Source organism: Morone saxatilis, unplaced genomic scaffold (assembly GCF_004916995.1).
Source record: "Morone saxatilis isolate NCDOM2014 unplaced genomic scaffold, NCSU_SB_2.0 Contig20, whole genome shotgun sequence".
Lineage (NCBI taxonomy): Eukaryota > Metazoa > Chordata > Actinopteri > Moronidae > Morone > Morone saxatilis.
In genome coordinates this window covers 15607282-15633622 of record NW_023339763.1, presented here as the reverse complement: position 1 = coordinate 15633622, position 26341 = coordinate 15607282, and the positions used below count along the sequence as shown (strand labels likewise).

General features: G+C 40.4%; 2 protein-coding genes across 2 annotated transcripts; both read left to right on the top strand.

Moving 5' to 3' along the window:
• The first annotated feature begins 11 nt into the window (after positions 1-11).
• si:ch211-117m20.4 (CUB and sushi domain-containing protein 1) lies at positions 12-2493 on the top strand. Its single transcript, XM_035666032.1, has 4 exons — positions 12-545; positions 687-851; positions 986-1153; positions 1248-2493. Exons 1-4 carry the CDS (start codon positions 440-442, stop codon positions 1484-1486), a joined length of 678 nt encoding a protein of 225 aa, XP_035521925.1. The 5' UTR covers positions 12-439; the 3' UTR covers positions 1487-2493.
• A 6391-nt stretch (positions 2494-8884) lies between these two features.
• abcg4a (ATP-binding cassette, sub-family G (WHITE), member 4a) lies at positions 8885-23017 on the top strand. Its single transcript, XM_035665989.1, has 14 exons — positions 8885-9165; positions 13976-14093; positions 14226-14358; positions 14455-14505; positions 14994-15139; positions 15246-15369; positions 15592-15706; positions 15796-15935; positions 17048-17146; positions 17248-17416; positions 17529-17629; positions 17717-17875; positions 19128-19246; positions 19376-23017. The coding sequence occupies exons 1-14, from the start codon at positions 8901-8903 to the stop codon at positions 19599-19601; spliced, it is 1965 nt and encodes a 654-aa protein (XP_035521882.1). The 5' UTR covers positions 8885-8900; the 3' UTR covers positions 19602-23017.
• Positions 23018-26341: the final 3324 nt, after the last annotated feature.

Here is a 26341-nt window from a genome sequence, read left to right as displayed (position 1 = left end):
TCAGATTCGAACCCTGGGCCGCTGCAGCAACTCCGTACATGGGTCGCCAGCTCTACTGACTGAGCTAACCGGGCGCCCATCTCATCCTTCTTTTTGCTTCACTCTTGTGGAAAGCTCTGGTGATCAGGTGACTTAAATCATGACAAACCTTTGCCGGAGCAGTTTGTCCTGTCACAGCGTGACATGCAGCACGTAGTGGCATTAGCTGTGTGTAGAAGATTAAGCAGCAAACGCAGAGCTTAGTTTAAGTGTTACTTACTGTTCTCTGCTTCTTCATCCTGCAGTCAGTGAACTCAGCTCCACTGCAACAGCTTCTAACGGCTTCATGTCCCTTGACTTTGCAAATATAATGGTGTATAGTATGTTTCTGGACAAGAATATGACTTAGAGTCAGCTTCCAGATCCAGCTGCAGTTTTTCACAGAAACTGATCGCATCAGATGATGGACACCATGAGGTTATATCCCCTGCTGCTGCTGTTGTTTGGGTGCTTCCAAAGAGCTATTTCTCAGTTTCCTGGATGGATTGGAGAGGTGGAAGGTAGTGGTAAGACCTCCTATTATACCAGTATAATGTTATTTTTTCGTAACCTTGGCCTTGAAGCCTGTTTTTATTTATTATATGGATGTTTGTGATTTGTATTTGTTTTTTGTATATGACAAAGCTAATACAAATGTTTCCCTGTAGGCGAGATAGAATGGATTCCGCAACCAGATTTCATAGATGACATGTATTGGTCCGGGATAGCCCCCATTTGTTTAGGAGGCTGTAAGGCACAGCACCAGGAGCTAAGGAGAGATCGCTGTGGAGACTCAAGCTGCTGCTGGCTCGGCTACAAGTCCCTGTGCAGAGGTAAGATTACAACAACAACGACATTAGATAGAACCCCTTAAACACAGAAAAACTGAAGTCGCTCTGTCTGATCAATCTTTAATGAAGCTACATGTCAGGCCTTGACTTTGTATTTCCTTTGCTTTGTATGGCAGTGAATTGTGGAAGGCCAGATGTGGACTATAATGGAGTAGTGTATGGTAACGACTGGTGGGTGGGCTCTGTGGTGAGGTATGCCTGTCGCTCTGGCTTCATGCTGGTGGGAAGCCCAACCAGAGTTTGCCAGCCTAATGGCCTTTGGACCCCGAAACCTACCTGCCTCCGTGAGTAAACTCTAACCACAATGATTGACAAGATTTTATGATCCCTTATGATCATTTTAGCTCATCACATGATTTCTCTCTACCTGACGTTTAGGAATGTGTCCACGGGAACGCGTTGAAATCAGTGAGAGGGAACTAAATGGGACGTGCAGCTCCACCTGCACAAACAAGAGCTACTTCGGCCCACCCAAACAAGGCTGCAGTCGTATAGACAACTGTAGGAAGAAGGAGACTGGCTGGAAGCGGTTCTTTGCCCAGTGTGTCCCTTGCATTTGTGACTGCGCTTTATCATGTGTTGAGTCGCTCGCCAAGCACACTGACAAGCATAAATGATGGACTTGTTGAACTGATGTAATGAATGCATGTTGCAATGTTGTCTTACCGCAAATACACTCGAATGTGGTTAATTATTGCTTTAAACATGAATTTGTTGACTTTCTAGGAGGAATTCCAGTGCAAAGAACACCTTTTATGTCTTTTTAGTTTTAGCATCTGCAGCCTAAAACATGGAGAGATTACTATGTGAGACATGAGATAAAGAGGCAATGGTTGTTTTTGCTGCTTCATCCAATTGTGTGGATAAATCAGTGGACCAAATCTGGATGTTTTAAGACATTTATTTGATCTCTCTGTCTCCTTGGTTTCTATATATAGAATTTTACAGTATTACGATTTCAGTGCCTGAAGTTCAAATCCCTCTGAGTCAGTGGTGAATTATAAGCAGCACAGAATTTTTTAATTCGGTCTGTGCACTGTAAGGTGGCAACAGGGTCAGAAAAAAAAAGTGAGGTGAATTTTAGTTAAAACTGTCTGAGAGGCTGTCAGACTAAGATAATTATTTTAAAACCTTAAAATAAAATGTTAAACCTGAAGTGCCAAGTGGTGAGGTCTGTTTTTATTATAAGAAGCTCATTTTGAGGAGGCAGGTGATTGTTCATTGGGCAGCATTTTTGTAGCTCACACAGCATTCTCTGAATTAACAAGGTGCTATAATTTCATGTGACAGATTCAATCTACCAGGACACACACACACTATATAACAGGTGCGTCTGTAAACATCCATGTGTCTCTAAGTGAAAAGAAGAAATAAAGATGTAGACAAGGAGAGAGGTAAGCTCTCTGCCTCATCGTTCCTCCTCTCGCTCCATCTGTCCTGGAAAGAGATGAAACCTTAATCTTGTTACAAAGGGAGGAGCTTCGGTCAGTGTTAGACTGTCGTAGACCTTATAAGGAACATTTTTATATAGGTAGTCTATGCATGGTTTTTGATATTTAAATTATTGTGATAAATAGCACAAAATATATTTTTTTATTGTAAAATCAAATTTTTATTTTTTATATAGATTTATTTTGAATGTTAATATGACTTGTGCTTTAGAAAGGAACAAAAAAAGACCACACACTCATCAACATTTCAAACACCCAGTCCATGTGCATTTGGTTATAGAACCTTTGCCAAACACTTTTGAAGCCAGCACTTTGTTTATTTTTAAAAGAATGAGGTATCTCTGGGCTTTTAACAGAAATCCAAAGCCTGAATTTGCTGCAGTTTCCATAAGCAGACTTTGAGCTGTCATAAACTGAAAAATGATGCTACTCATAATAGCTGCATGCCTCTTACGTCCCACTTCAACCTTTGCACTCAAACAATTGTGATAGACGGTACCCCTCCTAGCATGTGACATTTCTTCTTACAGTGTCTCTGTCTGGTCTTATTGTGTTCATTTCTGACAGCCCATATATATAAGTCAAATATTAACTGTAACTAACTCAAAGGTGACACAAAGCTGGCCAAACATTCACAAAATGTAAATAAATGTCGCATTTATTGTTGAACCAATGCTACAATGTGAATATTTGCTCATATGTTTTATATTTTGCAATCCAGTCAGGTGGAGAAAATAAAATTTGATGTACAGACTCACTAGATTTGATTTGAATGACATTGCTCCTGAAAGCCACTAGATGTTGCTGTTATGTTTATTCTCACAACACCACTTCATTATCTACAGACAACCATAAATGAAAAATAAAATCAGATTCTTTTCCACATCTGATCCTGGAGAGTTACTGCTCAGCACTTCAGCTTGTTCATCACTGTTGACCCCAGGTGTTGAACCTGAAGATGATGTGTTCACCAGCTTTAGGTTTGTAGCAGCCAACTCCTGTGGAAAGGGACAAGTGTGGATCAGAAACTCTGACATATCCATACGTAAAACCCAGCTCACTTGTGCTGCTCAGTTGAAGGTGTTCTTGCAGTAATACTAATTAAAGCAGTGTTTCTCCTATGGAGCCTAGGGGTATTTGGGAGTACTGCAGGGGCTAAGTGACTTTAAAAATATATTCTAATTAAGAAAATGTCAGTCATGCATAACTACTAAAATAATTATACTAAAGTAAGTTCAATAAAAAATATCAATGTAAGTTCAATAAGCCACATGTAATATTCAATATGTCTATTTTCAATCCAATTGTTAACTGCTGGAAACCCTCTGGAAATAAGTCTGATCACTGCACTTAATTGCCTTCCTGCCAGAGAATGACAGAGATCCTCAATGATGCACAAACTCATATTTCCCATTAAAATATATGTGCAAGTTAAATGCCATCCTAATGTTATTGTATATTGACAAAAAAGGGTTTGCCATGAATTTATTAATAGGTTGTTGATAACATTTAAAATAAGGTATTGAAGTGTTTTTCTAAATAAATCAGACACAGATGGTGCACTGCTGTATTGTACCTCTTTATACAGGCTTTTTTTCCTCTTCCAAATGCATCATACACTGGTTAGGGGTTACTTATTATTTCAAAGAGAGCTTCATTAATGAAAAAATGTTTTAGAACTAGAGGATAATGAGCAACTATTGATACATCCTCTTTACTCCAAAAACCAAAGAAGCACCAAAATTATGTAGTTGCACCACTTGCTCACGAGCAGCACAAATCACACCAAATACATTTAAGACAGAGAGTGACTAATATCAGAACAATAACATTTTTGAATAAGCATACAAAAACTCATACGGAGGCAGTAAGTGAAAGGACAGCCAATTATCCTGCCTCATTAGAGCTCATTAAGTCTTCCTCAGATATGCTGTATTTAAATTCTGGGGAGGATACTCACCCACATCCAGCCTGCTGTACTCTCCGGAGCTTTCTAACAGGATCTCCCAGTAGGTCTGCTCACGCTCACTTCCAGCTACTCCATTCACACTCTCCAACAACAGGCCAAAGTCTGGGTCCTCCTTCACTGTGAACCTTGCAATACACACACAAACACATAGGGTCAAGACATCTATCATGAGCTTAAATATGTAGATGAAACAGCTGAGATGCCTTTTAGAAAAAAAGGATGAAATGCAGAGGTATGAAAGGGGATGTCACGGGTGGTCTTACTTGAAGTCCTGCTGTGTTTCCTGCAGTCTTCTCAGAGCGCCCAGCAGCACACCTCCCTCTACCACAGAGCTGGAATAGGACTCAGGGGTCATGTTAGACAGGTCATTCTCCACAGACAGTCTGATAGGAAGAGTCGCTGGACCTGCACACCATGTTGTATTCAGTTATAGTGATGCTGTGCGTGCAAAAACAAAAAATTAGTAATTTAAGCTTATATATTTATACTATCTTAAATATTCACCTGTGTTTGTGACAGCTCCTTGTGTCGAAAGCAGAAAAAAGGCCACAGAGAGGAGAGCAGCTGTTCCTAGTGCCATCCTGTACAATGTATTCCCCTCAGATGACTAATAACACTTCAGCTCAGTACATATAGTATGCCTAACCCTCGTTTATGAGCTCACTCTACAGTCCTAGAATTACCTTCACTCCTGCAAAGACGTCTTAGCTGAGTTTAAATATTCACAGGCACAGACTGAAACTAAACTTCACGAGTTCTCTTATCTCAAACATGGGGCAGTCAGTCACTGTTAATGTGTGGCTTATGAATAGAGGAACACTATTATCCCTGAAGTGACTTAATTATCATTGAGTTGATTAATGATCTGCTTTGTGGTTTTTCAGGTGCCATGAATGAGAATGGTTGCTTGTTTTTAGATCATTTATGGATGCAAACTTGAGTCTATTCTACAGAGAGTGTAAGAAAGGTCATTTCTGTTTCCTCAAGGCAAATATAAGGCTACATTATGCAATCAGGATCTGGCCTTTGAAGTAGAATAATAAATTGAAGTAGCACCTGAGGTGTCCCTATCGCAGTCAAGCTTAAAAATGGCAATGCAACACATTTACTGGAGCCAAATAACAAAGCATCCACCTTTATTTTGAATACTGGCTTGTCTCCATCACACGGAGTTATGAATAAATAACAATAAACAAATATGTGACTGACAACGCGGTGCAAACCAGAGCTGGTTTAATCATATAGTCTAGGCTTTGCAATCAGTGTGATTGGTTCAGATATTCATGTGTTAGTCTGTGTCTAAGAATATGGTCCTGGCTGATAATATTAGCAGATTTAAGGAGGCAAATCACACACAAAAAGATGGGTTGCTGCGCTGAAACTGCTCGTGTTGGCGACGTGACAGCTCGTTTTAAATTGGTCTGATTAAGAGGCAGGTGCGATTGGCTAAAAATGGTTTTGATTTCCTCTCAGGGGTGATGTAAGGCATGTAGGGCCCGTTTGAACGAGAGTAACCCCGGCTGTTTTACCGAAAATAACCCGGGCACTGCAGCATCAGCACCAGGCAGCTGCGCAGGTGCGGCCTTTAAAGAGACAGCGGGCCTTAAAATCTGACCACAAAACCTTCTCCTCATGTTTACACTGACTGCCAACAGCGGTGCACTGACAGCGACAGAGCCCACATTTTATTATCTGTACTGGGATTATGTGGCAAGGTGAGAAATTAAAAAAAGAAACTCTCATTGACAGCGGAGCTTTATCCTGATTACATTATGTTATTCCCATCTCTCATCATTTCCTCAGAGACAGCAGACCAAATTCTCCCCAGAATAGAAAATGGAATAGTTAAAAGGTTTAAATTGGCACCTCAGAGGCTAATTTACTGAAACAGGTTGGGGTGGTCAATCAGATCTTAATAAATGTAATTAACAGTGAGGTAATTCCAACTTTTGGGTCAGTTCCCAGCCTTAAATCACCGTAATATGCTTAAAAATGTCTTTACATGGACTTAAAATGTGTCTATTATTGTATTATAGCAAACCACTGTAGGGCTGCTGTGCATATAGTGCCTTGCCAAAATGCTTCATGTATTTACTTTTTACTGTGAGGCTCATATTGAAACATGAGGTGAGGATTAAGATTAGAAGGAAACAATCAAAACCAGCTTCCTCCAGTAGCATCCTGTCAGCAACGCCCTGTATCCCAGACCGGCGTGCGTACCACACAGACGCACTAACCGGTAAAGAGGGTAACGGCGGCTGCTACATCGAGCTGCTGCTGCTGCTGAAGCATCTGCAGCACTGTTGGTCTGTTTTTTGTTCCATTCCAGATGTCAGGGGCTGAAAGATTGTCCTCAACACCATTGCTGAGGATGTGTGTGAATATTTCGATGCGAGTTCGGGACGGATGGATATCGTGGAAGGAATAATCCTACCGAGGAATAGAAAGAACATGACAGGCATCCTGTTCCCCTGATGATTCTCTCTGGGATGCAGTCATAGTTTGAGGCCGGACATGATTTTAATCTCAGGAGTTGCTGTAGTGGATGCGGGACGATGTGCGCCGCACCCCGAGAGATATTGACAAGGAGAACACAGCTCGGTCCTTTAATGCCCCTCAACCGATCCGGATTTTTTCAGGACTGTGGTGCACAGTGAGCATCTTGGGCTTGTTGTGTTTTTTTTGTTGTTTTTTTTGTTGTTGTTGTTTGTGGTTTTTTTTTTAGCTGGCTAGGACTGTTTTGGGGGACATTCTTGATGTGGATGGATTGTGCTGTTTTGTCTGAAGGGATCAACTGAGCACTGTTGCTCTCACCCCGAGAGGAGAACCAGGGCTGAGCTGCTCACCTGGTCATTTCAAGACACAACAATAAGTATGTGCAATGCGTGGCGTGCGTGTGTGCATGTGCAATTCAACCGCAGGATTGACTGGTAAAGCCACAATTAGGCTACTGTAGATGCGTCCTCAGAATAGGCTCCTTTATTTCTCTTGTCTAATAAAAAAAAGGCACATCTCCCCACTGCTCTGTCATTTTGCAGCCTGAATTCTGTCTCATGTTGTCAATCTCACCAGTTTGTTGTTAACAGGTGCTATGTGAAGAGCTGGGAGCATCCTTCATCACTGAAAGTCACTGCAGAGCACAGAATCACCACACCACTGCAAAGCCATATAGATACATTTAATAACTATATTTCATTGCCTCAGGAGACTTTTATTATGGCTGTGTGTGCGTGTGTGTGACTCACGTGTCCCAGCTTTGGTGCTGCACATGACAGAACATGGAGGCCTTCATCTTACTAAGAGGCCATTAAAGCCTGTCAGTGTTTTTACAGAGCTTATATGCAGGCTAGTAATGGAAATTCACTAATGGCAGGGTGGTCAATAGAAGTCATGGTCAATTTTCTTCACCGGTCCTCTTCACATAAAGATATTTTAGCCTACTACAGGTAGGTCCTACTCATGGGCAGTGCACAGCAGCTGGAGAGTACTACAGGACTGCATGGCAGCAGTGGATTTTTGTATACAGTGATTATGCGTTCACACATGATAGGAGGTTTGATTAGGAGAGTTAGACGTGAACAGACTTGTTTATGCATGTATGTGTCTGTCACCATGTGTTGTTTTCTGTTTTTATTAACTCATACATTTTCAAAGCTGTCCTAAAGGTGCTTTATGGGTTGTAGTGATTTGTATGCCAATGTCAGGCATAAATATTGAAAAAATGCATTTTTTCAATTATTTAGACAGAATCAGGTGGTTTTGTATATTAGCTATGATCTATTATTAGTCCTTATACAACAATGCACAACTGATTTGCAATAAAGCACATCCCATTTGTTTTCCTGCAGCATTAAAACATGACCACCCGCAAACTCTGAACTGATAGTTGCACAGCTTGTTATTTACAGCTAGACTACTAATCTAAAGTAGGCCACACGACTTTTGAAAACTCAAGTTGAATCATGCACATAATCCTCTTAATTCATTTCATTTAGTGGGGGACCTTTTGTGTGGAATAACTGTTGACTTTTACTTGACTAATGAAATAGAAACATGATTCTGAAGGTGCCACATATCCTGTAATCTTCAGTGTGCTGATATTAGGGAGACAATGTGATGTTTCAGTTTCCCATTATGGGAAAACTAATGGTTCAGCAGCTGCTACATGGTTTAACAGACACTTCAGTCTAGGAGGAAATTTATGTGAATCAGCAGTATAAGCGTGCTGCAGGACTGAAACCAGATCCTGACTCCTTACACTCTCATTCCCCTCAACCAGCCACTCCACAGAATAAACTGTAATCAGATCATGTGCAGCACCTAGTTTTAAGATGATGTCTGCAGTCATCCTAAAATCATACCTACAACACACTTTTGTGTCCATACATCTGCTGAGGCAACAGTTTTCTGGCAATCAACTAGAGAACAAAGGAATCTTGTTAATTGTCCAGTGTTTAGTTTCAGATCTTTCCGATCTCTATATTTACTTTAATGGATTTTTCAGGTGAAAATCAATCTGTATCTGAGGTTCTGCATATATGATAAAAGGGATATGAGACAGGATTGCACCTTCTTCTTTTCAAGCAGGACAGTGATGTTAAAGCTTGAAAAATGAACATGTCTCTCTTCCCTTTGCAGCCTTTCAGCATGGCTGAGAGGACACTGGAGCAGGGCTCAGTCAGCATCCCCATGGAGGAGACCAAACTCCCCGGCGGAGCACCTCAGGAGGCGCCACTGCTCACCCACTTGAAGAAAGTGGAGAACCACATCACTGAGGCTCAGCGCTTCTCCCACCTCCCACGCCGCTCTGCTGTGGACCTGGAGTTCAATGAGCTCTCGTACACCATCCGTGAGGGTCCCTGGTGGAAGAGGAGAGGTACTGCAAGCTCAGTTCACATAGTAACCATGATGGATGAGCAGGCCAGCACCACACATAACGATCAATATCTGGAGGGTAGAAATTTCAAGGGAGGCATTTAAAAGCTTTCGTGGACATTTAAGAAATATATTTTTCTTTTAGTGTTAGTCTATCTCTTTTGCCTTACTCCATTTTTCTGACACATGTAGCCCAGCCCAGTCCTCACACACACTTGCAGACTTCCACCATGTCGTAGCAGGCAGTGTGCTTGTAAGCTTTGCTGCGCTCAGCAGAGTTTAGACATAGTAAATAATTTACACTCGCAGGTTGGCACGCTGTTTGCCTCTCTTTTCCCTGTGTTGTCTGGCGATAGGCGGTGGCAGGCAGTGAGTCAGGCCCCCGATTGATCTGCTCATGAAATATGAACAGCATTTAAACTCACTGCCCTTCTTAATGGTAAGCCTGTAACCTTTGGTCATCTTGTCAACTAAACCACCCTCTGCAAACTGTTCTGTTTAGCTTCTCTTGTAACGTTCTGTACATTCAGCAGGTTGTGGTTGGGCAACTTCAGAGGAATCTTTTATTTACATTCTCCAAATAGTATCCTGTGGAGTGGCCCTGCATGATGCATTGCAGGTTGTCTTGTGTAATATTGATGCGCATTATGAAAGCCGGGGAGAGGAGTGTTTGTTGTTCCACTGTGAATGTATGGAGAGTATTCACAAGGAGGATCATGAAACAGATAGAGCGAATGACTCCAGAGCAGTGGTCAGTAAACCAGCTTTTGTTTGATGCACCAGTGCACGTTTTCCCTCTAGTAGCCTCATCAACCTGTGGTTTCTGCTTTTGTTTGTGTTGTCTCTTCAGGGTGCCTGCCTCAGCTCATCAGACTGATGATGTGTGAACAGGAAGTGTCTCAGCTTTTACTAATTAAGCGGCGTCTTTTCATAAAGATGCTCGCCTGCCATTTTACTCTCCTTCCAATCTCAGAAACCTCCCGTCATATATATACCGCTCCTTATAACTCCTCTCTGTCATTTTGAGTTACCTCTGCCACTGACATTGAATAACAAGCCACACCTAACGTTATAATCAGTGCTTATATTTGACACAAGCTGTAGTTCGTTCTGAAGGACTTGTCTGTGTTTGTGTCTCATTTAAGAAGCTAAGCTCAGAGACGATTTTCTGCCGTCCCTGTCCGCCTGATCAAAGCTGTAGAACAGGTGTAATCACACAGAGCTTAGGGCTGTTGTTCTGCTTTGTGCTTTTGTAGCCAGTGATTATTCCTCCTTGGGAATAAAACACACCATTTTATGTCTTCTTTGCTGAAATATATGCAATGATACAGCTGGTAGAGAAGAGGAGGGGGGCAAGGTGACATGTAGCATGAACCATGAGCCTTGAATGCATGATGTCATTTGCAATTTAATGTTTTTAGTCCTTGAGTCACTTATGAGTCATTCCATAAAATGTGATGAACAGGAAGAGATTACCAAGAGGAAGTCACTGTAAATGCAGTAAATGTAGAGTTGTTTCTTTTGGTGTAAAAGGGTTCAGGAAGGTGATGTATTCGCTGCCCTGTGTCTGTGTTTGTTATTGTAGGCTCTTCTGGGCAAGGGCAGCCATTTATCGCTGTTAGGATGATGCTGCTGCTGCTGCTGCTGTGACCTGCTTTCATGTTCAGGGTATTCTCCTCTTGTTGAGGTATTCTCCTGGTGAAACACTAGCCCTGCCGTGAAGGGGGAAGGACAGGAAGAGGGAGGGAGGGAGGGGAAGGAGGAGAGGGAGAGCAGGAAAATGTTTACATGCCTCTAAATGATTTCAGCTCTGCATTTCGTTATTTTCTGCATCTCTGAACCTGCATGGATTCTGGTCATCTTACACATCTTTTACTAGGTCAAAGTGATGTATTTGTCAGTATTAGCAGTATGTTGCCTACCGCATGTCCTGATGTGATGGGGTGGGCCATAAGAAAATGATGTTATACCTTCATTTTGGTTCTTTCATGCCTTCATTTTCTTTTTTCTGAGTGTACAATTCCAGAGCTTGGACAAATTAATTTATCATTATGCCTGGTTGCTCTAAATACTTAATTGTACATCAGAAAATGTATCAGGTGCTCTTGGAAACAGGGGAAGAAAACTGGAAGCAATCCAGGCATTCAATTGCCTTTTTGTTAATCCAGTTGAAAAGACTTATTATATATATATGCCGCAATGAGTAGGAGGTCCGCCGTGGTGAGCACGGAAGCCTAGGGCGGTGGGCTCGGTGTGTAGAGCGCGCGCAGGGGGTGCGATCTCCTTCGGTTGGTAGTAGCAAATATTCAAAGCGAGGAACTTTGAGAAGGCCGAAGGTGAGAAGGGTTTCCGATGTGAACAGCAGTTGGAACGATGGGTCAGTGTAGATATATATAAAGCGGCTCAAAGCGAGGGACTGTACCCAGACCGACATGATCGAGCCTGTTTACAGGTAATATCTAGAAAAAAAAGTTTATCGAGACTATTTGTGGCTCCAGAAGGAGCGTTGGCAGTGTCTGATAAATTGCCTCAACTGATGTCACTTGAGTCAGTGTCATTTACGTCTGAAGACAACACATTTGAAGGTAAAAATATAAGTGTATTATATATAAAATATAATAAAAAGTGTGTAGTGAGCTTATATTACCTCCTCATCTCTGCTTGAGGGTAGCAGCTTGAGTCTAAATTAGCTGCTAATAGCGCACACCTAAATCTCCCACCACATGTTTTGGTGGTTGATTTGCATTGTGGGTAATGTAGAATGCATAAAAAAACCACGATATATCATTGCACTTTTGTATTTGAATTATGTTATACTCGTTTAAACATATTTCATCTCATCATCATGTGCAAGTTAGTCCAAAAGTGTGACCACTGCCTGGATGTGTATGTTGGCATATAGTTAATTAAAGATAAATACAACGTTTGTGTTGACAACTTCTTTAAGATTAGAAAACAATTAATTTTGATACGACTGTAGTAAAGACATTTTTGAGGGATAATAAGTTCTTTTTTTAGATCACACTGGTTTATATTCCTTGTGTGACAACTGAGTTGTCATTTGTGCCATGGGCTCCAATTTGAGGCATGTAATGACCCCACCTCAACCATGACTCATAATAATGTATCTAACAATTACTTTGAAATTACCTATGAGATCAGGCTGGAATGGCTGAGCGTGTACTGTCACATTCTGTTAAATCAGCGTGTCTTTGTGCTATCAGGAGTGGACATTGAGGTGAGTATACATACTCTGTGGCTCTCAGGAGACTGGGTGATCAGGATGTGCCTGCAGCCACACACAGATAAGACCATTGTTATGCGCGACCTACAGCATCGGGTTAGATCATCAGTATGCACCACATGCCAGAGCAGGGCTGCTTCACTGACAGCAAGCAGCTCTGCTGTCTGAGTGGAGGCCGTCTGATGTAATAACACTGCGTGGGAGGAGGAGGCACTGCCATTAGGCTACTTTACCCATAGAGTGAGGGTTTAAGGGGGCTGGCAGCTCTGCTGAGACCCTAATTACATAGCTCGAGACAGGAAGAAGCATGCCTGTGGACAGTGGAAAAATGGGTGAGGCGAGGAAGATGGGTGACAACAAGGCAGCAGACTTACAGCCCTTTTTAACTTTCCATATCTGGAAGCTTTCAGAATCTATGTCAAAAAAATGTAAATCTAAAATGGGTTGTTTTAATGTTTCTACTATGCTTCCAGGACCACAAAGGTTAGGAAATGCGTCATGAAAAAACCTGAGGCATCTTCATTAGCAGGCCACACCACTACAACCATATGACTGTGGTTTTTCTGTTTGGCGCCACTGAGGGCGTCATGATTTTAAATCATTCTTGGGTCTTGTTTCTTTTCTTTACCTTTTTTTCCTTCACATTAATGTTGCGCTGCACACCTGACGTCCTACTCTTCTAAAAGGCAGTGTTTTTTCTTTTCCCCAGACACCAATAACAGCTTACACAGCAGCATTTTTAGTATTTTAAAAATGGTGGCTGTAGTCAATGTAGCCTGCTAAATAAGGACAATGTTTATATCTGTGACAACACATTTTCTTGACTATTTATGATCGACAACACTGCTAGCTCTGCCTGAGGATTCCTAGTACTTAGATTTAGTAGCCTGTGACTTCCCCTTCTGGACTCACTATCTGCATAACCATCCGTAGAAACACATTAAGAATCAGTGAACTGAGTTTCAGGGCTCAGTAAGTTTCAACTGTTTCAACAGGCCATAGCCGCTGGTGACCAGGAAGGTGTTATAAAGGTCAGCAGACTCATAATTGTTCAAACAGATGGACCACGACTAAAATAACCACAACCATAATAGATTATTTTCTATTATAAGGCAAAATGTGAAATCATTTTATGTCAGCAGAAATTTTCTGTCCCTATGTTGCCTTATATATGTCTTTTTCTACAATTCTTCCAAAACCTGTGGAAGAACAAAGGGTATGAATAAACATCCCTCAATAGTGAACTTGTTCTCCCCCTGTAATGTATGAGGGCTCTTGTGCTTAATCTTCCAAATTAGCTCTTAAAACCTCACTTTTATATGCTATTTTATATTGCTATTTTGTTTTTGAGCTTATATATTTATATTAACTATTTCCTCTATTATAGACAATCTCATCTACATGTGATTCCTATAAACGGCCTGGAATCGTAAATATAATACATTTATTGAAAGCATATTGTTCAATATGTTCCAATATGTAGCATTAAAAGATACAAAAAAAGATAAAAGAACAAGTCCTGATTAATTACAGCACTATAAATAAAAGCTTTTTTCTTCTCTGTCAGGTTTCAAAGCCCTCCTTAAGTGTCTGTCGGGAAGATTCAACAGCAAAGAGCTGATTGGCATCATGGGGCCTTCAGGAGCCGGGAAATCCACTCTGATGAATATTCTGGCGGGTTACAGGTGAAATGTGGAATTTTTGTTAATGTAGATTCCTAAACAGTTTATATTCTCTTTTTGTTCATATAAGATCATACTTTTGATTTAATTTACTGCTTTGAATATGGCTGCATTTTGTTTTCTGATGGGAAACAGGCAGACGGGCATGAAGGGCCAGATCCTGGTGAATGGTCGACCACGGGATCTGAGGACCTTCAGGAAGATGTCCTGCTACATCATGCAGGATGACATGCTGCTGCCACACCTCACTGTGAGGGAGGCCATGATGGTGAGGTTGTCCGAAAAAAAGAAATACATGAAAAAACTCCCAACACATCATTAAATCCTAATGTTCAATAATAATGTGCTGGCTTCTGTCTTTCAGGTTTCTGCCCATCTGAAAATGAATGAGAGCGTGCAGGTCAAAAAAGAACTTGTAAGTCAGAATATATTGATTGCATTACAATTATACAGTATGTACTGAATTATTCTCCAGATAAAGATGGGCAGGGCAAGAGATATGTGTTTCACTTAAGAGATGTCAAATGCTAGGTATAATAAAGTATCCTTTAAATATCTTTGATTGTATTAAGTCATTATGGGCAATATCTTCTTTACATTTTCACACAGATGCATTTTATTGTTTGATTTACAGACATGAACAAAACAACAAAGAAGCTAGTTTCAATTAATACAAATTTAAACAGGCACTTATGTATATGGATAACAATCATGGTTGATGTCCACCATCTTGTCTGCAGCCAGGTCCTTCTTATATTTCAACAGAGTGACATCACAACATATATCAATATTATGATATAAGGTCATCAGTACTATGGTAGAAAATTGTATCCATGTCGCCCACCCCTATTAGCAGTTATCTGCATCATCATGTATCTACATTCGTCCCTGTTTGTGTCTAAGGTGGATGAGATCCTGACCGCTCTGGGTCTTCTGGACTGTGCTGAGACACGCACCAACTGTATCTCTGGGGGCCAGTGTAAAAGACTGGCCATTGGTCTCGAGCTGGTCAACAATCCTCCTGTCATGTTCTTTGATGAGCCCACCAGGTAAGATATTACTCACCTAGTTTGAACTGGGTAATCTCAACAGAAATCCAGATTAAATAGTGCATCCGTTTCTTTGGTTTCTGTCTCGTCTTGTGTCCCATCCCAGTGGTCTGGACAGTGCATCCTGCTTCCAGGTTGTTTCCCTCATGAAGTCTCTGGCTCAGGGAGGACGGACGATCATCTGCACCATTCATCAGCCCAGTGCCAAGCTCTTTGAGATGTTTGATAAGGTAACTTAAGTGCTTAAAGTGCTGGACACGTCCAGCCTTCCATTAGCCGTTGCTCAGACCAGACCAGGACAATACAGGTTAGCATGATTCATTTTATCCAGCTGACAAGCAGCACAGCAATCAATGCCAGGCCTGTTGTTTTGTAAGTTGTTCATGTATTATTTACAGAGTCAGTGTGTTGGAAACTATGTTGATTACTCTGTACTTGTGTTCCTCCTCCAGCTGTACATCCTCAGTCAGGGTCAGTGCATATACAAGGGCACAGTCCCTTACCTCATCCCTTACCTGAAGAACCTGGGCCTCCACTGTCCGACGTATCACAATCCTGCTGATTTCAGTAAGTCAAGCAACTCCTTTAGTGCAAGTAAATGTATGTGTGTGTGTGTCTGTGTTTTGTTCTTACTAGCTTGTCCTCTCTGCCCCCAGTCATTGAGGTGGCCTCAGGGGAGTATGGGGATCTGAATCCAGTGTTGTTTGAGGCAGTCCAGGGTGGATTGTGCTCTGAGGAGGGCAAGAAGAACTCCAGAGACAAAAGTGACTCTTCCTGTCCCTCTCAATGTTACAGTGTGAGTGATACCAGCCCCCTCACCATAGCAATACACCTATATGTGTGTCTTATATTTACAGACGTCATGGCCTCAGATCATATAATAAGGAAGCTCTACAACCACAGCAACACAGAAAATGTCTGCCATTACTGTCTTATGCGATGACAGGAAATTGCAGCAGATTTCATCAGTTCCCATCAATGGTTTGTGATAGATTAGCTGCACTCATTAAACATTAAATGATTTACATGATATATAGATATGATATAATATGGTAGAAATTAAATACTTATTAAACAAATTATAATAAAGCAGTCATGGCTGTTTCCATTTTGACCAAAAGTACTGTATATATAATATAAAAAAGAACCTCAAAACTGAGCAATCAGTCACTTGTGTCGCATTGAAACAAAATACCCCGTTCCCCTTTCCTCCCCTCATTATTACTTATTTTTCCCCAAACTGTTTCACCGTGCCATCGATCTGTCTCCTCAGCCTCACTCAGCTTCCTCTCACTCTCTTTCTCACCTTTATTAGTTGCTTTTGATAAGGGAATAAGCTAAATGCTAAAAGTGTAAATGTAAACCACCAACCAGAGCTCTCTCTGCCATTACTCCTACCTGGTGCAGGGTGCACTTTTTCCCTTCTACTCTTTAAACATTTTATCAGTTTATTGATTTTCTCCATTGCCCTTTCTATCTTCTTCTGGGTTTTTCTGTGTAGGCATCAGCCAGTGACCTTTACCATAGACAGATTATTGTGTTTTCTATTCTTACATACAGTATGCCCATATCTTCATTTTCTGACTATGGCCTCCTAACTTTTATCTTCTTTGATTACATGATTTAAGATATTATTATAAATACAGCAACCTTTTACACTAATCTCTCAGCCTCACTCAAAATGCAATAATTCTGCACCTAGAGAGTGGTGCAGACACAGTTGTCTGTTTGAAAGTTTGAATTAGTTTAAGGCCAAAATGTCAATCCTAACATTGTTAAGTGAGCTGTCTCTTCAGGATCAGTGGCATAGGATGAAACAATGTGATTTTCCCATGTTTTGCTACTGGTTGTCTTGTATCTGTGTGAATTACACAACTAAGTCCATGCTCTCACTGTTTTTTTCCACAGGACACAGGAACCCTTGAGAAACATAGCTTTGCCACCAGTACATTCACACAGTTCTGCATCCTCTTCAAAAGAACCTTCATTACCATATGCAGGGACACGGTAAAATCATTATTTTATGAATTATTGCTGTGATAGGCAAAACCAATAATTCTAGGCACTGTTTCAGGGCTTTTGAGTTTTGTTTTTTGTGTGTTTTCAAGGTGCTGACCCACCTCAGGGTGATGTCCCATCTGTGTATTGGAGTGTTGATTGGCCTGCTTTATTTAAAAATTGGAAATGATGCCAGCAAGGTCTTCAACAACACTGGCTTCCTCTTTTTCTCCATGTTGTTCCTCATGTTTGCTGCCCTGATGCCCACCATCCTAACCTGTAAGATGTTGAGACTTGTGAGAGATTGGAAACATTAATTTGCTATGTTGTTTTTCTGCTTGAAATTCTGAAATAGTTAAAATGTTTTTTTAATGCTGCTGCTGTTCCACAGTTCCTCTGGAGATGTCTGTGTTTATGAGGGAACATCTCAACTACTGGTACAGCCTGAAGGCCTATTATTTGGCCAAAACCATGGCTGATATACCGTTCCAGGTAATGTTCAAAAGATTGAGCACACAAGGTTTTGGGCATGCATACAATACATTTCAAATTAGCAACACTGCAAAATCTCTTTTACAGGTAATTTGTCCAATCATTTACTGTAGTATAGTGTACTGGATGACTGCACAGCCTCCAGAAGCAGGGCGCTTCCTGCTCTTTATGGCCTTGTCCACATCCACAGCCCTAGTAGCCCAATCCCTAGGTCTGCTTATAGGTGCTGCATCCACGTCTCTGCAGGTAGGCAAACCGCCCTCCTCTAAAAAATGTGTGTAACAATGTTTGACCTTTACTCTGCAGAATGATGTACAGCATGTGCAGAGATTGACACTAGAAGACAGTTCTTAAAGTAATCTGCGAAAAAGGGAATGTTTTTTAGATGCTTAAGCACCTTAAATCTGAGTTCGAACAAGACATATTTGTACGAACATGATTTTATGCCATCACAACAAGGAACCCATTTATTGTCCAGTGTACTAATAATTAGTATGATAAGTATAATGAGGAAACTTGAAACATACACTGAGAAAGGGCTTTGCAGTAAAGTACAGAACATCTTGTTGTTACATACTAGACACAAATTATTATTTAAAGAGGAGTGTTTTTACATGCCAGACATCTTCAGTAGCAGACTGTTTATAGGTGCATATGTGAAAATGGTCATATACAGAACTTGATCTCACCAGATAAAACTTGCAGTTTGCAAATGAAAGCAACATTGGGCAGTAATGCATACTTATAGGATCAAAGGACAGTAAAAGAAAAGATCTGTGGCTTTAGGCCATCCACAAAGAGGATAAAAATGGCAAACTGTGGGATCAAGACAGTCAATATGTGTCTGTGCGTCTGTGGCAAACACTTCATCACAGGTTAGTTAATGATGTTACTGAGTAAATGACGTGTGTGTGTCTATAGACTGAAGAGAATCAGAAAAGAGTCTTAGTGATGGTGTAACCAAAGTCATTATTGTTAAAGTTTATGGCCCTACCAAAAAACAACCGCTTTTCACATAAACTGAGCTGACCTAACTTCTAATAATTAACCTTATAAACAGCATAAAGTAACATAAAGCACTTCTTTCTAACTCATCTACTGATCAGATGCATAATTAATATATAATATATATGTTTAATTATACATCAGGAAGGAAAACATGGTATTGCAACATCTTTATTTAACAGATCTCTGCATCTCTGCTTAAGCCTAGCAGCTTGAGACTACATTAGCCCCTACTAGCATAACACATACGAATCTGTGGCTGAACAGTGGTTGGGTTTCATTGTGGTTAATGTAGGCACCAGGAAGAAGAATGCATAGAAAGATGATATCATAGTTCTGCTTCATTTGATTTAGATTTTCTCGAATTGTCCTCCATGAGTCTGACGATGTTGATTTGCAATGCTAAATGGGAGTAGTACTTCTTTAAGTTTCTGCTGACAAGATATTTAATTGGGTTTATTTTTTAATTGAATACTGCTTGTTTGTTTCACAGGTGGCAACTTTTGTGGGTCCAGTCACAGCCATACCTGTGCTCCTCTTCTCTGGCTTCTTTGTCAATTTTGACACCATTCCCAAATACCTACAGTGGAGCTCTTATGTTTCCTATGTCAGGTACTGTCACTGTCCCTTTTGTTAAATTTAGTGTTGCTATAGGTCTTGGAGCTCAGGTTTTTTCTGATCTGAAATGATTATCTTTAAATGAGCCTGGGTTTATGAGGTTTTTTCAAAAATGTTTTTCAGGTATGGCTTTGAGGGGGTGATACTGTCTATCTATGGAATGAACCGGTCGGAGCTGGAGTGTCCAGGCCTGGTGTGTAAGTTCCAAAAGCCAGAGGAGGTCCTACAGCTGCTGGATGTGGAAGACGCAAAGCTCTACGTGGACTTCATGGTGCTGGGAGTTTTCTTTATTGTCCTCAGACTAGCTACTTACTTGGTTCTGCGCTACAAAGTCAAGTCAGAGCGTTAAGACGTCCAGAAGCAACCACTGATGGGTTTGGACGCACGCACATATCCCCGGCAGTGTGAGATAGTAAGCAAGCATTTAGTCTCTCTTTCTCTGTCTCTACTTCACATACATGTACAAAGACATACACAAGTCCAGCACATAAAATCATCAGAAAGCTGTGCTGCACCATTACCCAAAATGTACAATACAACATTACCTTTGAAACAGTTTATTCAAGAAAAAAGAAAGTTCAGACTGTGGAGTGTTGTTCTACCCCCTGCCCATTATTAGTTGTCCTCCAGGTAATAGTATTTTTCAGATCACCATTACCTTCCAAAAATAATGTGTATGTGCATCATATAGAAACAGACTACCCAACACAGTAACAGAAAGCATGTCTCTTTAAAGTGAGAAACTTGTACTGATTTCCGAGAACTCCAAGAAAGCCTCCGGGTTTATGGGGAGCCATAGTAATCATTTTGGTGCAGGAGTGTCCAATAATTAGCTTTTCAATCCAATGCCTACAAAGGTAATCCATGGTCTACATCAGAATCCCGTAAATACTTAATTGGACAGCACCCATCAAGATGGCCGAGGAACAAGATTTCAAGATGGATACCCTCTTATTGGAGAAGTGGAAACTTTTAGTGCCAGGAAACTTATGCAGCTTCTCCTTTAGGATCATCACATCAGGGTATCCTTACCGAGACGCTGACTACGATGGCTTTTCTTTACGGAATACAACCTTAACAAATCGACTGCCAGTGGATGACTTTCCTCGCTTTCCATCTTCAGTGTGGATCGTTTTTGCAGGCCTTCTGCCCTACCGTGGATGGTGGTAGAATGTTTAGACAAGGACAAAATGTTTGTAAAAATGTCAAGCAGCGTGTCTCACACAGAGACTGATACAGATTCACCCTGCGACAATATGATTCCTTACTTGCTCCTTATTATACACATTTGTTTCTGTCATAACCGAGGAAGCATTCAGTGAACTGGGAGCACAATGTGAAAGCAAGCATGGGTGCTGATTTTGGAGAGCTGTCTTAATCGTATTGCAACGAGAGAATGGTGTTTTAAGTGAAGTGCAATAGCCTATTCTATGGTTTAAAAAAGTGATGTTTGTCTAATCGATGTTGCTCTTTTGACACAATTCTTTGAACTGCTTGTTTCCACTCGTTGTATGACTCTTTAGCTGAGCTACTAAAAGGAAATATCCTTTTTTCTCTCCTTCTCTTTCTCTCTGCTTTGCTGATGTCTGACAGATGTGTGTTGTCCAAACAATGCTAGATACTTGAAATGCAGGCTGGGCAGTTTTTGTGCCTCTGAACTAGAATGATTTGAGTTTCTTCTGCTTAATTGTTTGCACATACACTTTATGTCAGCATACATGCTGGTTCTCTCTTTCTTTCTGTCTCTCTCTTACACACACACACACACACACACACACAGGTACATGTGCACATACACACACACACACACACACAAACATACACATTCACCCTTGGCAATGTTTAGACGAGCCTCTCCTTGTCACAGGGCAATGCAAATATTTTCCAATAGACTTGCTATGAAATATTTCTTACTCAAACTATGCTACTTAGTAATCCTTATTATAATGCATACAATAATGTGAGTATATAATCAATGATTGTACAGTGAATATGTCATGCTGTAAACAAATGTACATTTGCACTTTTCAATGTATGTTTATTCTCTTTTTATTTATTTGTATTTCATTTTATTTTGATATATCTATGTGATGAGTGCTGCTTGAAAGTATAATGGGAAAACAGCAACCGAATGTTGCATGTTCACTTTAGGAATGAAATTTCAGAATAAGGAATAGTGGTTTTATTTCCTCATCCATATGTATGTACCCTGCCATGTTTGAGGAGATAGAAATCCTCTGCTTTCTGCTGAACATTTTTAAAATATCTGGAATCGAGTGCGTCACTGGTGTAGATAAAAAAAAGAAAGACTTAGGAGTGAGAAGGTAACATTAGCGTGTGAAATGTGCTGGACAGATGAAGGCAAGGATAAATAACAGTCAACCAAATGTGTCATGATGTAGCTAAAGAGATTGAAGACCTCTTTAGGAGCAGACTAGTTCAGAGAGCAGATACGTTATCACTGATGGAGGTTGGGATTCTGTCATTAATAGCAATAGTCAACATTGTGATGTTTAATTGTTATACCTCTCACTGCTGTGGCAGTTTATGTTTTATATTAAGTACTTGATCTGAGTTATTTTGTTCCTACCAGTTTTATCATGTGCAATAACCATCCAAAGGTACCAATTTCATGAAGAGAAAATGTGAAATTGCTGCAATGTGTTTTTTTTTACGTTATGTTTTTGTTGCTGCTTCTGTTAAGTAACATGGGCATGGACATGTTTACTAGATGACACACTTCAGGATTTAATTAGAGGGACAGAAGCAGAATAATAACAGTAAAATGTACTGTAGGTGGGTGCTGGATAAGCTAAAGCCAGTGGGCAGATGTTGCCATTTTAATGTCAGACCCCGTCAAGATAATTGGTTCTCAAGGAAAATGTGTAGCATGGGAAAAATACTGCATAAAGTCAGTTTTACCGCCAACACAGCAGATGTGTGTTTTAACCTTCTCCAAATGATATCAAAAGCCACGAGTTGGTAGCAGACCTGCAGGTATAACTTAGTATGGTAAAAAAAAAAAAAAAGAAACCTAACTGCAGAGAAGAAACAGCTCCAAGCCCAGAACAAAGCAGGGATAATTAGCAGTGGTGAAGTCATTAAAAAGTCTGGAACGTCTCGGCCTGAGGTGTAAAGGCCTGTGGTACCAAAGAAGAAAACAAATCATCCTTGCTCTGCTGCAAAATGTGAAATATACTGGCTGCACTTCTCAGTGAGATTATGTTGTCAAATGACAAAAATATGACCAAAGAAAGTGCTCCAAAAAGACGTCAACAATGTTTGTAGTAATTCAAATCCCACTGGACATAGATTATGTTCCCTTAAGATTTATTTTCCAGCGGCTCTTTAAGGTCAGAAAAGTGATATCATTTGGCTCCAGTGGAGATACTAAATAATTTAATCTGAATGAAATGTAATCATGTATAAGCGGTGTTCAGACTTCTAATTGTGCCAGATGCAGCTGATGAGCTATGTTCAACTCAAAATGATTTTCACTCTCTTTGACACATTTTTATAATGTCAATATCTCGCCTGTTTGTCATAACACACCACCTGACTTTAGTGCACTCTATCATGCATGGTAAATAATAAAAATCAGGATATCCCTACTAAAAATTACAATTGAACATTAGTAATGGTATGGAAGGCTGTTTAACACAGATTGTTATTTTTTTTTTGTCTGATATGATTTGTTTATCATTTACGGTTTAATTAATGGTTTCTCAACTCAAAAAAATGCAAGTTCTGTATACTGAACGCTGTTCCAAGGATTATAATAAAGATCATTTATAACCTTTGCCCTTGCTCAGTGAGATGATTTCCTCAAACACTGACTGTTACATGTGTATTTGATACATAGCCACAAATCCCCATTGAATGTAATAAGTTAATATCTGGTTATTTGTTGTTTGCTCAATCAATATCACAGACTCAGTATGAGCACTGAACACTAAGTCTCCATCAGCAAATACTTCTTTGAACAGATTTTTTAGATGTAAAAGCTGTATTAATGTGGACAGAATAGGTCAAATGTTAGGAAGAATTGGTATTCTTTAAAAAAATGGAAAACTGTGTGTAAACATCATCAAGAACCAGAAACATCTGCATGGCTTTTACAGCCCCATTTTCCTGATGACTGGCAGAGGAGTAACTGCAACACAATTCAGAAGGATGTTAATGATTTAAGTGCTTCCACAAATGTTTATAATGGCTTCATTCAATGTGGTGAAGCAATTTAGTCTTTAAGTTTTATTCATCATAATATGAGGCCTCTCAAACAAAAGCTGAGACGAGTGACAAAGGAAAAGGCACTGATACCCTGAAGGACCAGCATGTCGCATAGGAAGATTTGTTGGCAGAAATTGAATAATACGTGTTACTATGTTTTCATTAGTGTATAATCACCTGAATACAGAAAACGTTATGTTTTTGTTACCTTAGAATGTGCCTTTTATATCTACAGATGTCATGGGTCACCTTCCATGGAGTCCGCCAGAAGGGACAAACCAAACACTGGCTCTAGATAGGGCATTTGATGCGTCCATTTGTTTTCTGCACATATTACAGCCACTGTAGTTTCTTCTACACACTTGGAAGGGGAGGGTGAAGTGAAGGAGTTACAACTAGATGCCATCACACTGCTGTACTCTACACTCTCACAGGAGCAACACCTAAAAACACAGGCAGCTAGACTGGGTCAGGTTGGGGAACTATATTTCAGACTTGGTTTCATATAGAGATGAGAACAAATTGAAAAATAATGCTGTTGCAGCAGCAGGAGTATGAGTAAGAGTAAGCGGGGGGAAATGAAGGCATCAAATATATATTAAATCATTGTGTATTTACCTACTGAACAGTCACAATAGATGTTATTGTGTTTTAGATCCCATATGATCTAACAAACTAACGAACTCTAAATCTTATTTAGCTGTGTAGTTGTCAACTAAAGTCACAGGAGGACACATTTAGTATAAAGCTTGTTTATTTTTTTCCATAATGCTTGATTAGGTTGTAGACAAGAGGGACCCCTGCTGGCATGAGATTTATACCATTTTTTATACCACCTTGAAAATATGCAGGACTGTATCACTATTTTTTGCATGCCCTATGTGAGTGTTTTCATCTCGACATAATGAGGCTGGTGCCTGGTTTGATTTGTCCCATAATCAGTCCTCAGCCAAGCATGTTTTCTCAACTCCTACCATATCATTACAACCTGAATCCAGCTGTTTGAAGACACACACAATAGTGCAAGCTCCCACTGTGTGAAACGGAATTACTCATTATTCTGATTTCAAGTGTGTCACATTGCAACAAAATAGTAGTCATCCAGAGAAAGGATGTGTGCACTCATCAAGTAGGCTTTGATGGCCATGACAGATTGATGCTTTCACTGTCAAATCAGGTAGTAGTAATCCTAATAAAGGTGTTGCACACCTGCTACTTGGCTCACATCCAATTCAACAAACTGAGAACAAGAGAGAAGTTAGAGGCTGATTCATGTTCTCAAAATACTGGAGGTAACTGCTATTTTGCAAGTGCTCTGCATGCTACTAGACTTCACTATTGGTTAAAAACCAGAGGTGAAGGCTGTTAGGGATGTGAGGCACTGCAAGCTGCAGCTGAATACACAACAATATCCCAGGATCAGCCCCTTACTGTCTGACAGAAAGGGTGTACACACAGCACAGGAACAAGCATGGGGCTGTCACTGTCTAAATACATAAACTTGTGCTAAGAGGGATAAAGGTGGTAGAGGTACTATGTCGTTCTGAGATAAACGGTACTCCCTCTGGAGCTGCACCAAGAAATAAACATACAACAGATAATAAAAGAAGGTAGAGTTAAAATCCCAACCAACCTTTCCCTTACACTTTCTAAGTTGTGTTGCAGTGAGTGAACTGGCCTTTGGGTTGAGAGAGGAGACTCTTCGACCCCTTAATATCCAATCCTCAAAGAAAACATCAGGGCTACGAGGAGTTCTGTTATTATTGGCTTTGAAAAAATCAAAGCCTTCAGGGCAAGTCACAGTTGTTATCACCGCACAGCACTCTCGTCAGAAATCTCTCGTAGGAGGACAGCATGTCCTGTCGAGAGCAGGTATAAAGGCAGACAGCTCCAGCATCGCACAAACGCTTAGTAAACCACCTACGGACTTGTAGGTCCTGGGTTTGTGCATTCTGAATAATTGCCACTATGGCGAAGGGGCTTAGTTTCTCCTCTCAGCAGTAAGCACCATAAAGCACTGACCCAGAATTGAATGAATCTGCTCTTTGGCTGCCCAATGAATAGTGTTTTTCTTTTTTTTTTGGTCTAAGAAAAACCCCCCCACCAAAGTCAAAGAAATGTTGAGTGGGGCAGTGGACAGATTTCACCAATCATGCCAGTACAAATACTAGAACAGGAGAAAGAACCAGGAAGTCTAAAGGGCCAAAAAACTGTTGCAGATCCAGTCCACGGTGGCAATCACTGTAAGTCTTGACAGGCAGATGTGTCTCAAAGGGGAATTCAGTAAGAAGGATGGCTGAGCTTGCCACTCCTTCACTGGGTCCTACCTGATCCAGCATTGATCTCACTCTGGGTGCCAAGGTGTTTACCAACAGAACAGCCCAGCTGACAGAGCATGTACAGTACCTAATCCTCAAATGACATTCGTTTTCAGTAAGATGAAGACTCCTGCACACATACTGCAGACCCAAGTGTTTACGTGTTTATTTGGATAGTCAGTCAATAGAGAGTTTATAGAGTATTTGTAACATTTCATCAGCTTATTAGTTGAGATCCAACAACAGTTTTCTGATATTACACCACTGTGGTTAAGGTTTGGTTAGGTTTAGGCACAACAAATATCTTAGTAAGGACATGTTCGCGTCACATAGTCCTTTACTGTATAAATAATCTGTTTGAAATCTAGAAAGTGGAACAGTTGAAATGTTATAAATATCTGTAGGTGGACTATACAAAAGAAGGTGTGTTGCCATTTGTTTTGTGCTCTTTTGTCATCAATACGTTCATACCTCTCTAAGCGGTGTGTCAATTTCCTATTTTCCAAATTAGACAATCTTTTGGACAGCATATACTTATTCA

Bases quoted from the DNA above. Each gene is read 5' to 3' on its own strand.
- si:ch211-117m20.4 (XM_035666032.1), top strand. From the start codon at position 440: ATGATGGACACCATGAGGTTATATCCCCTGCTGCTGCTGTTGTTTGGG. The intron at 546-686 runs GTAAGACCTCCT...GTTTCCCTGTAG, and splicing joins TGGAGAGGTGGAAGGTAGTG to GCGAGATAGAATGGATTCCG. The intron at 1,154-1,247 runs GTGAGTAAACTC...CCTGACGTTTAG, and splicing joins CCCGAAACCTACCTGCCTCC to GAATGTGTCCACGGGAACGC.
- abcg4a (XM_035665989.1), top strand. From the start codon at position 8,901: ATGAACATGTCTCTCTTCCCTTTGCAGCCTTTCAGCATGGCTGAGAGG. The intron at 15,707-15,795 runs GTAAGTCAAGCA...CTCTGCCCCCAG, and splicing joins TCACAATCCTGCTGATTTCA to TCATTGAGGTGGCCTCAGGG. The intron at 17,876-19,127 runs GTAGGCAAACCG...TTTGTTTCACAG, and splicing joins CTGCATCCACGTCTCTGCAG to GTGGCAACTTTTGTGGGTCC.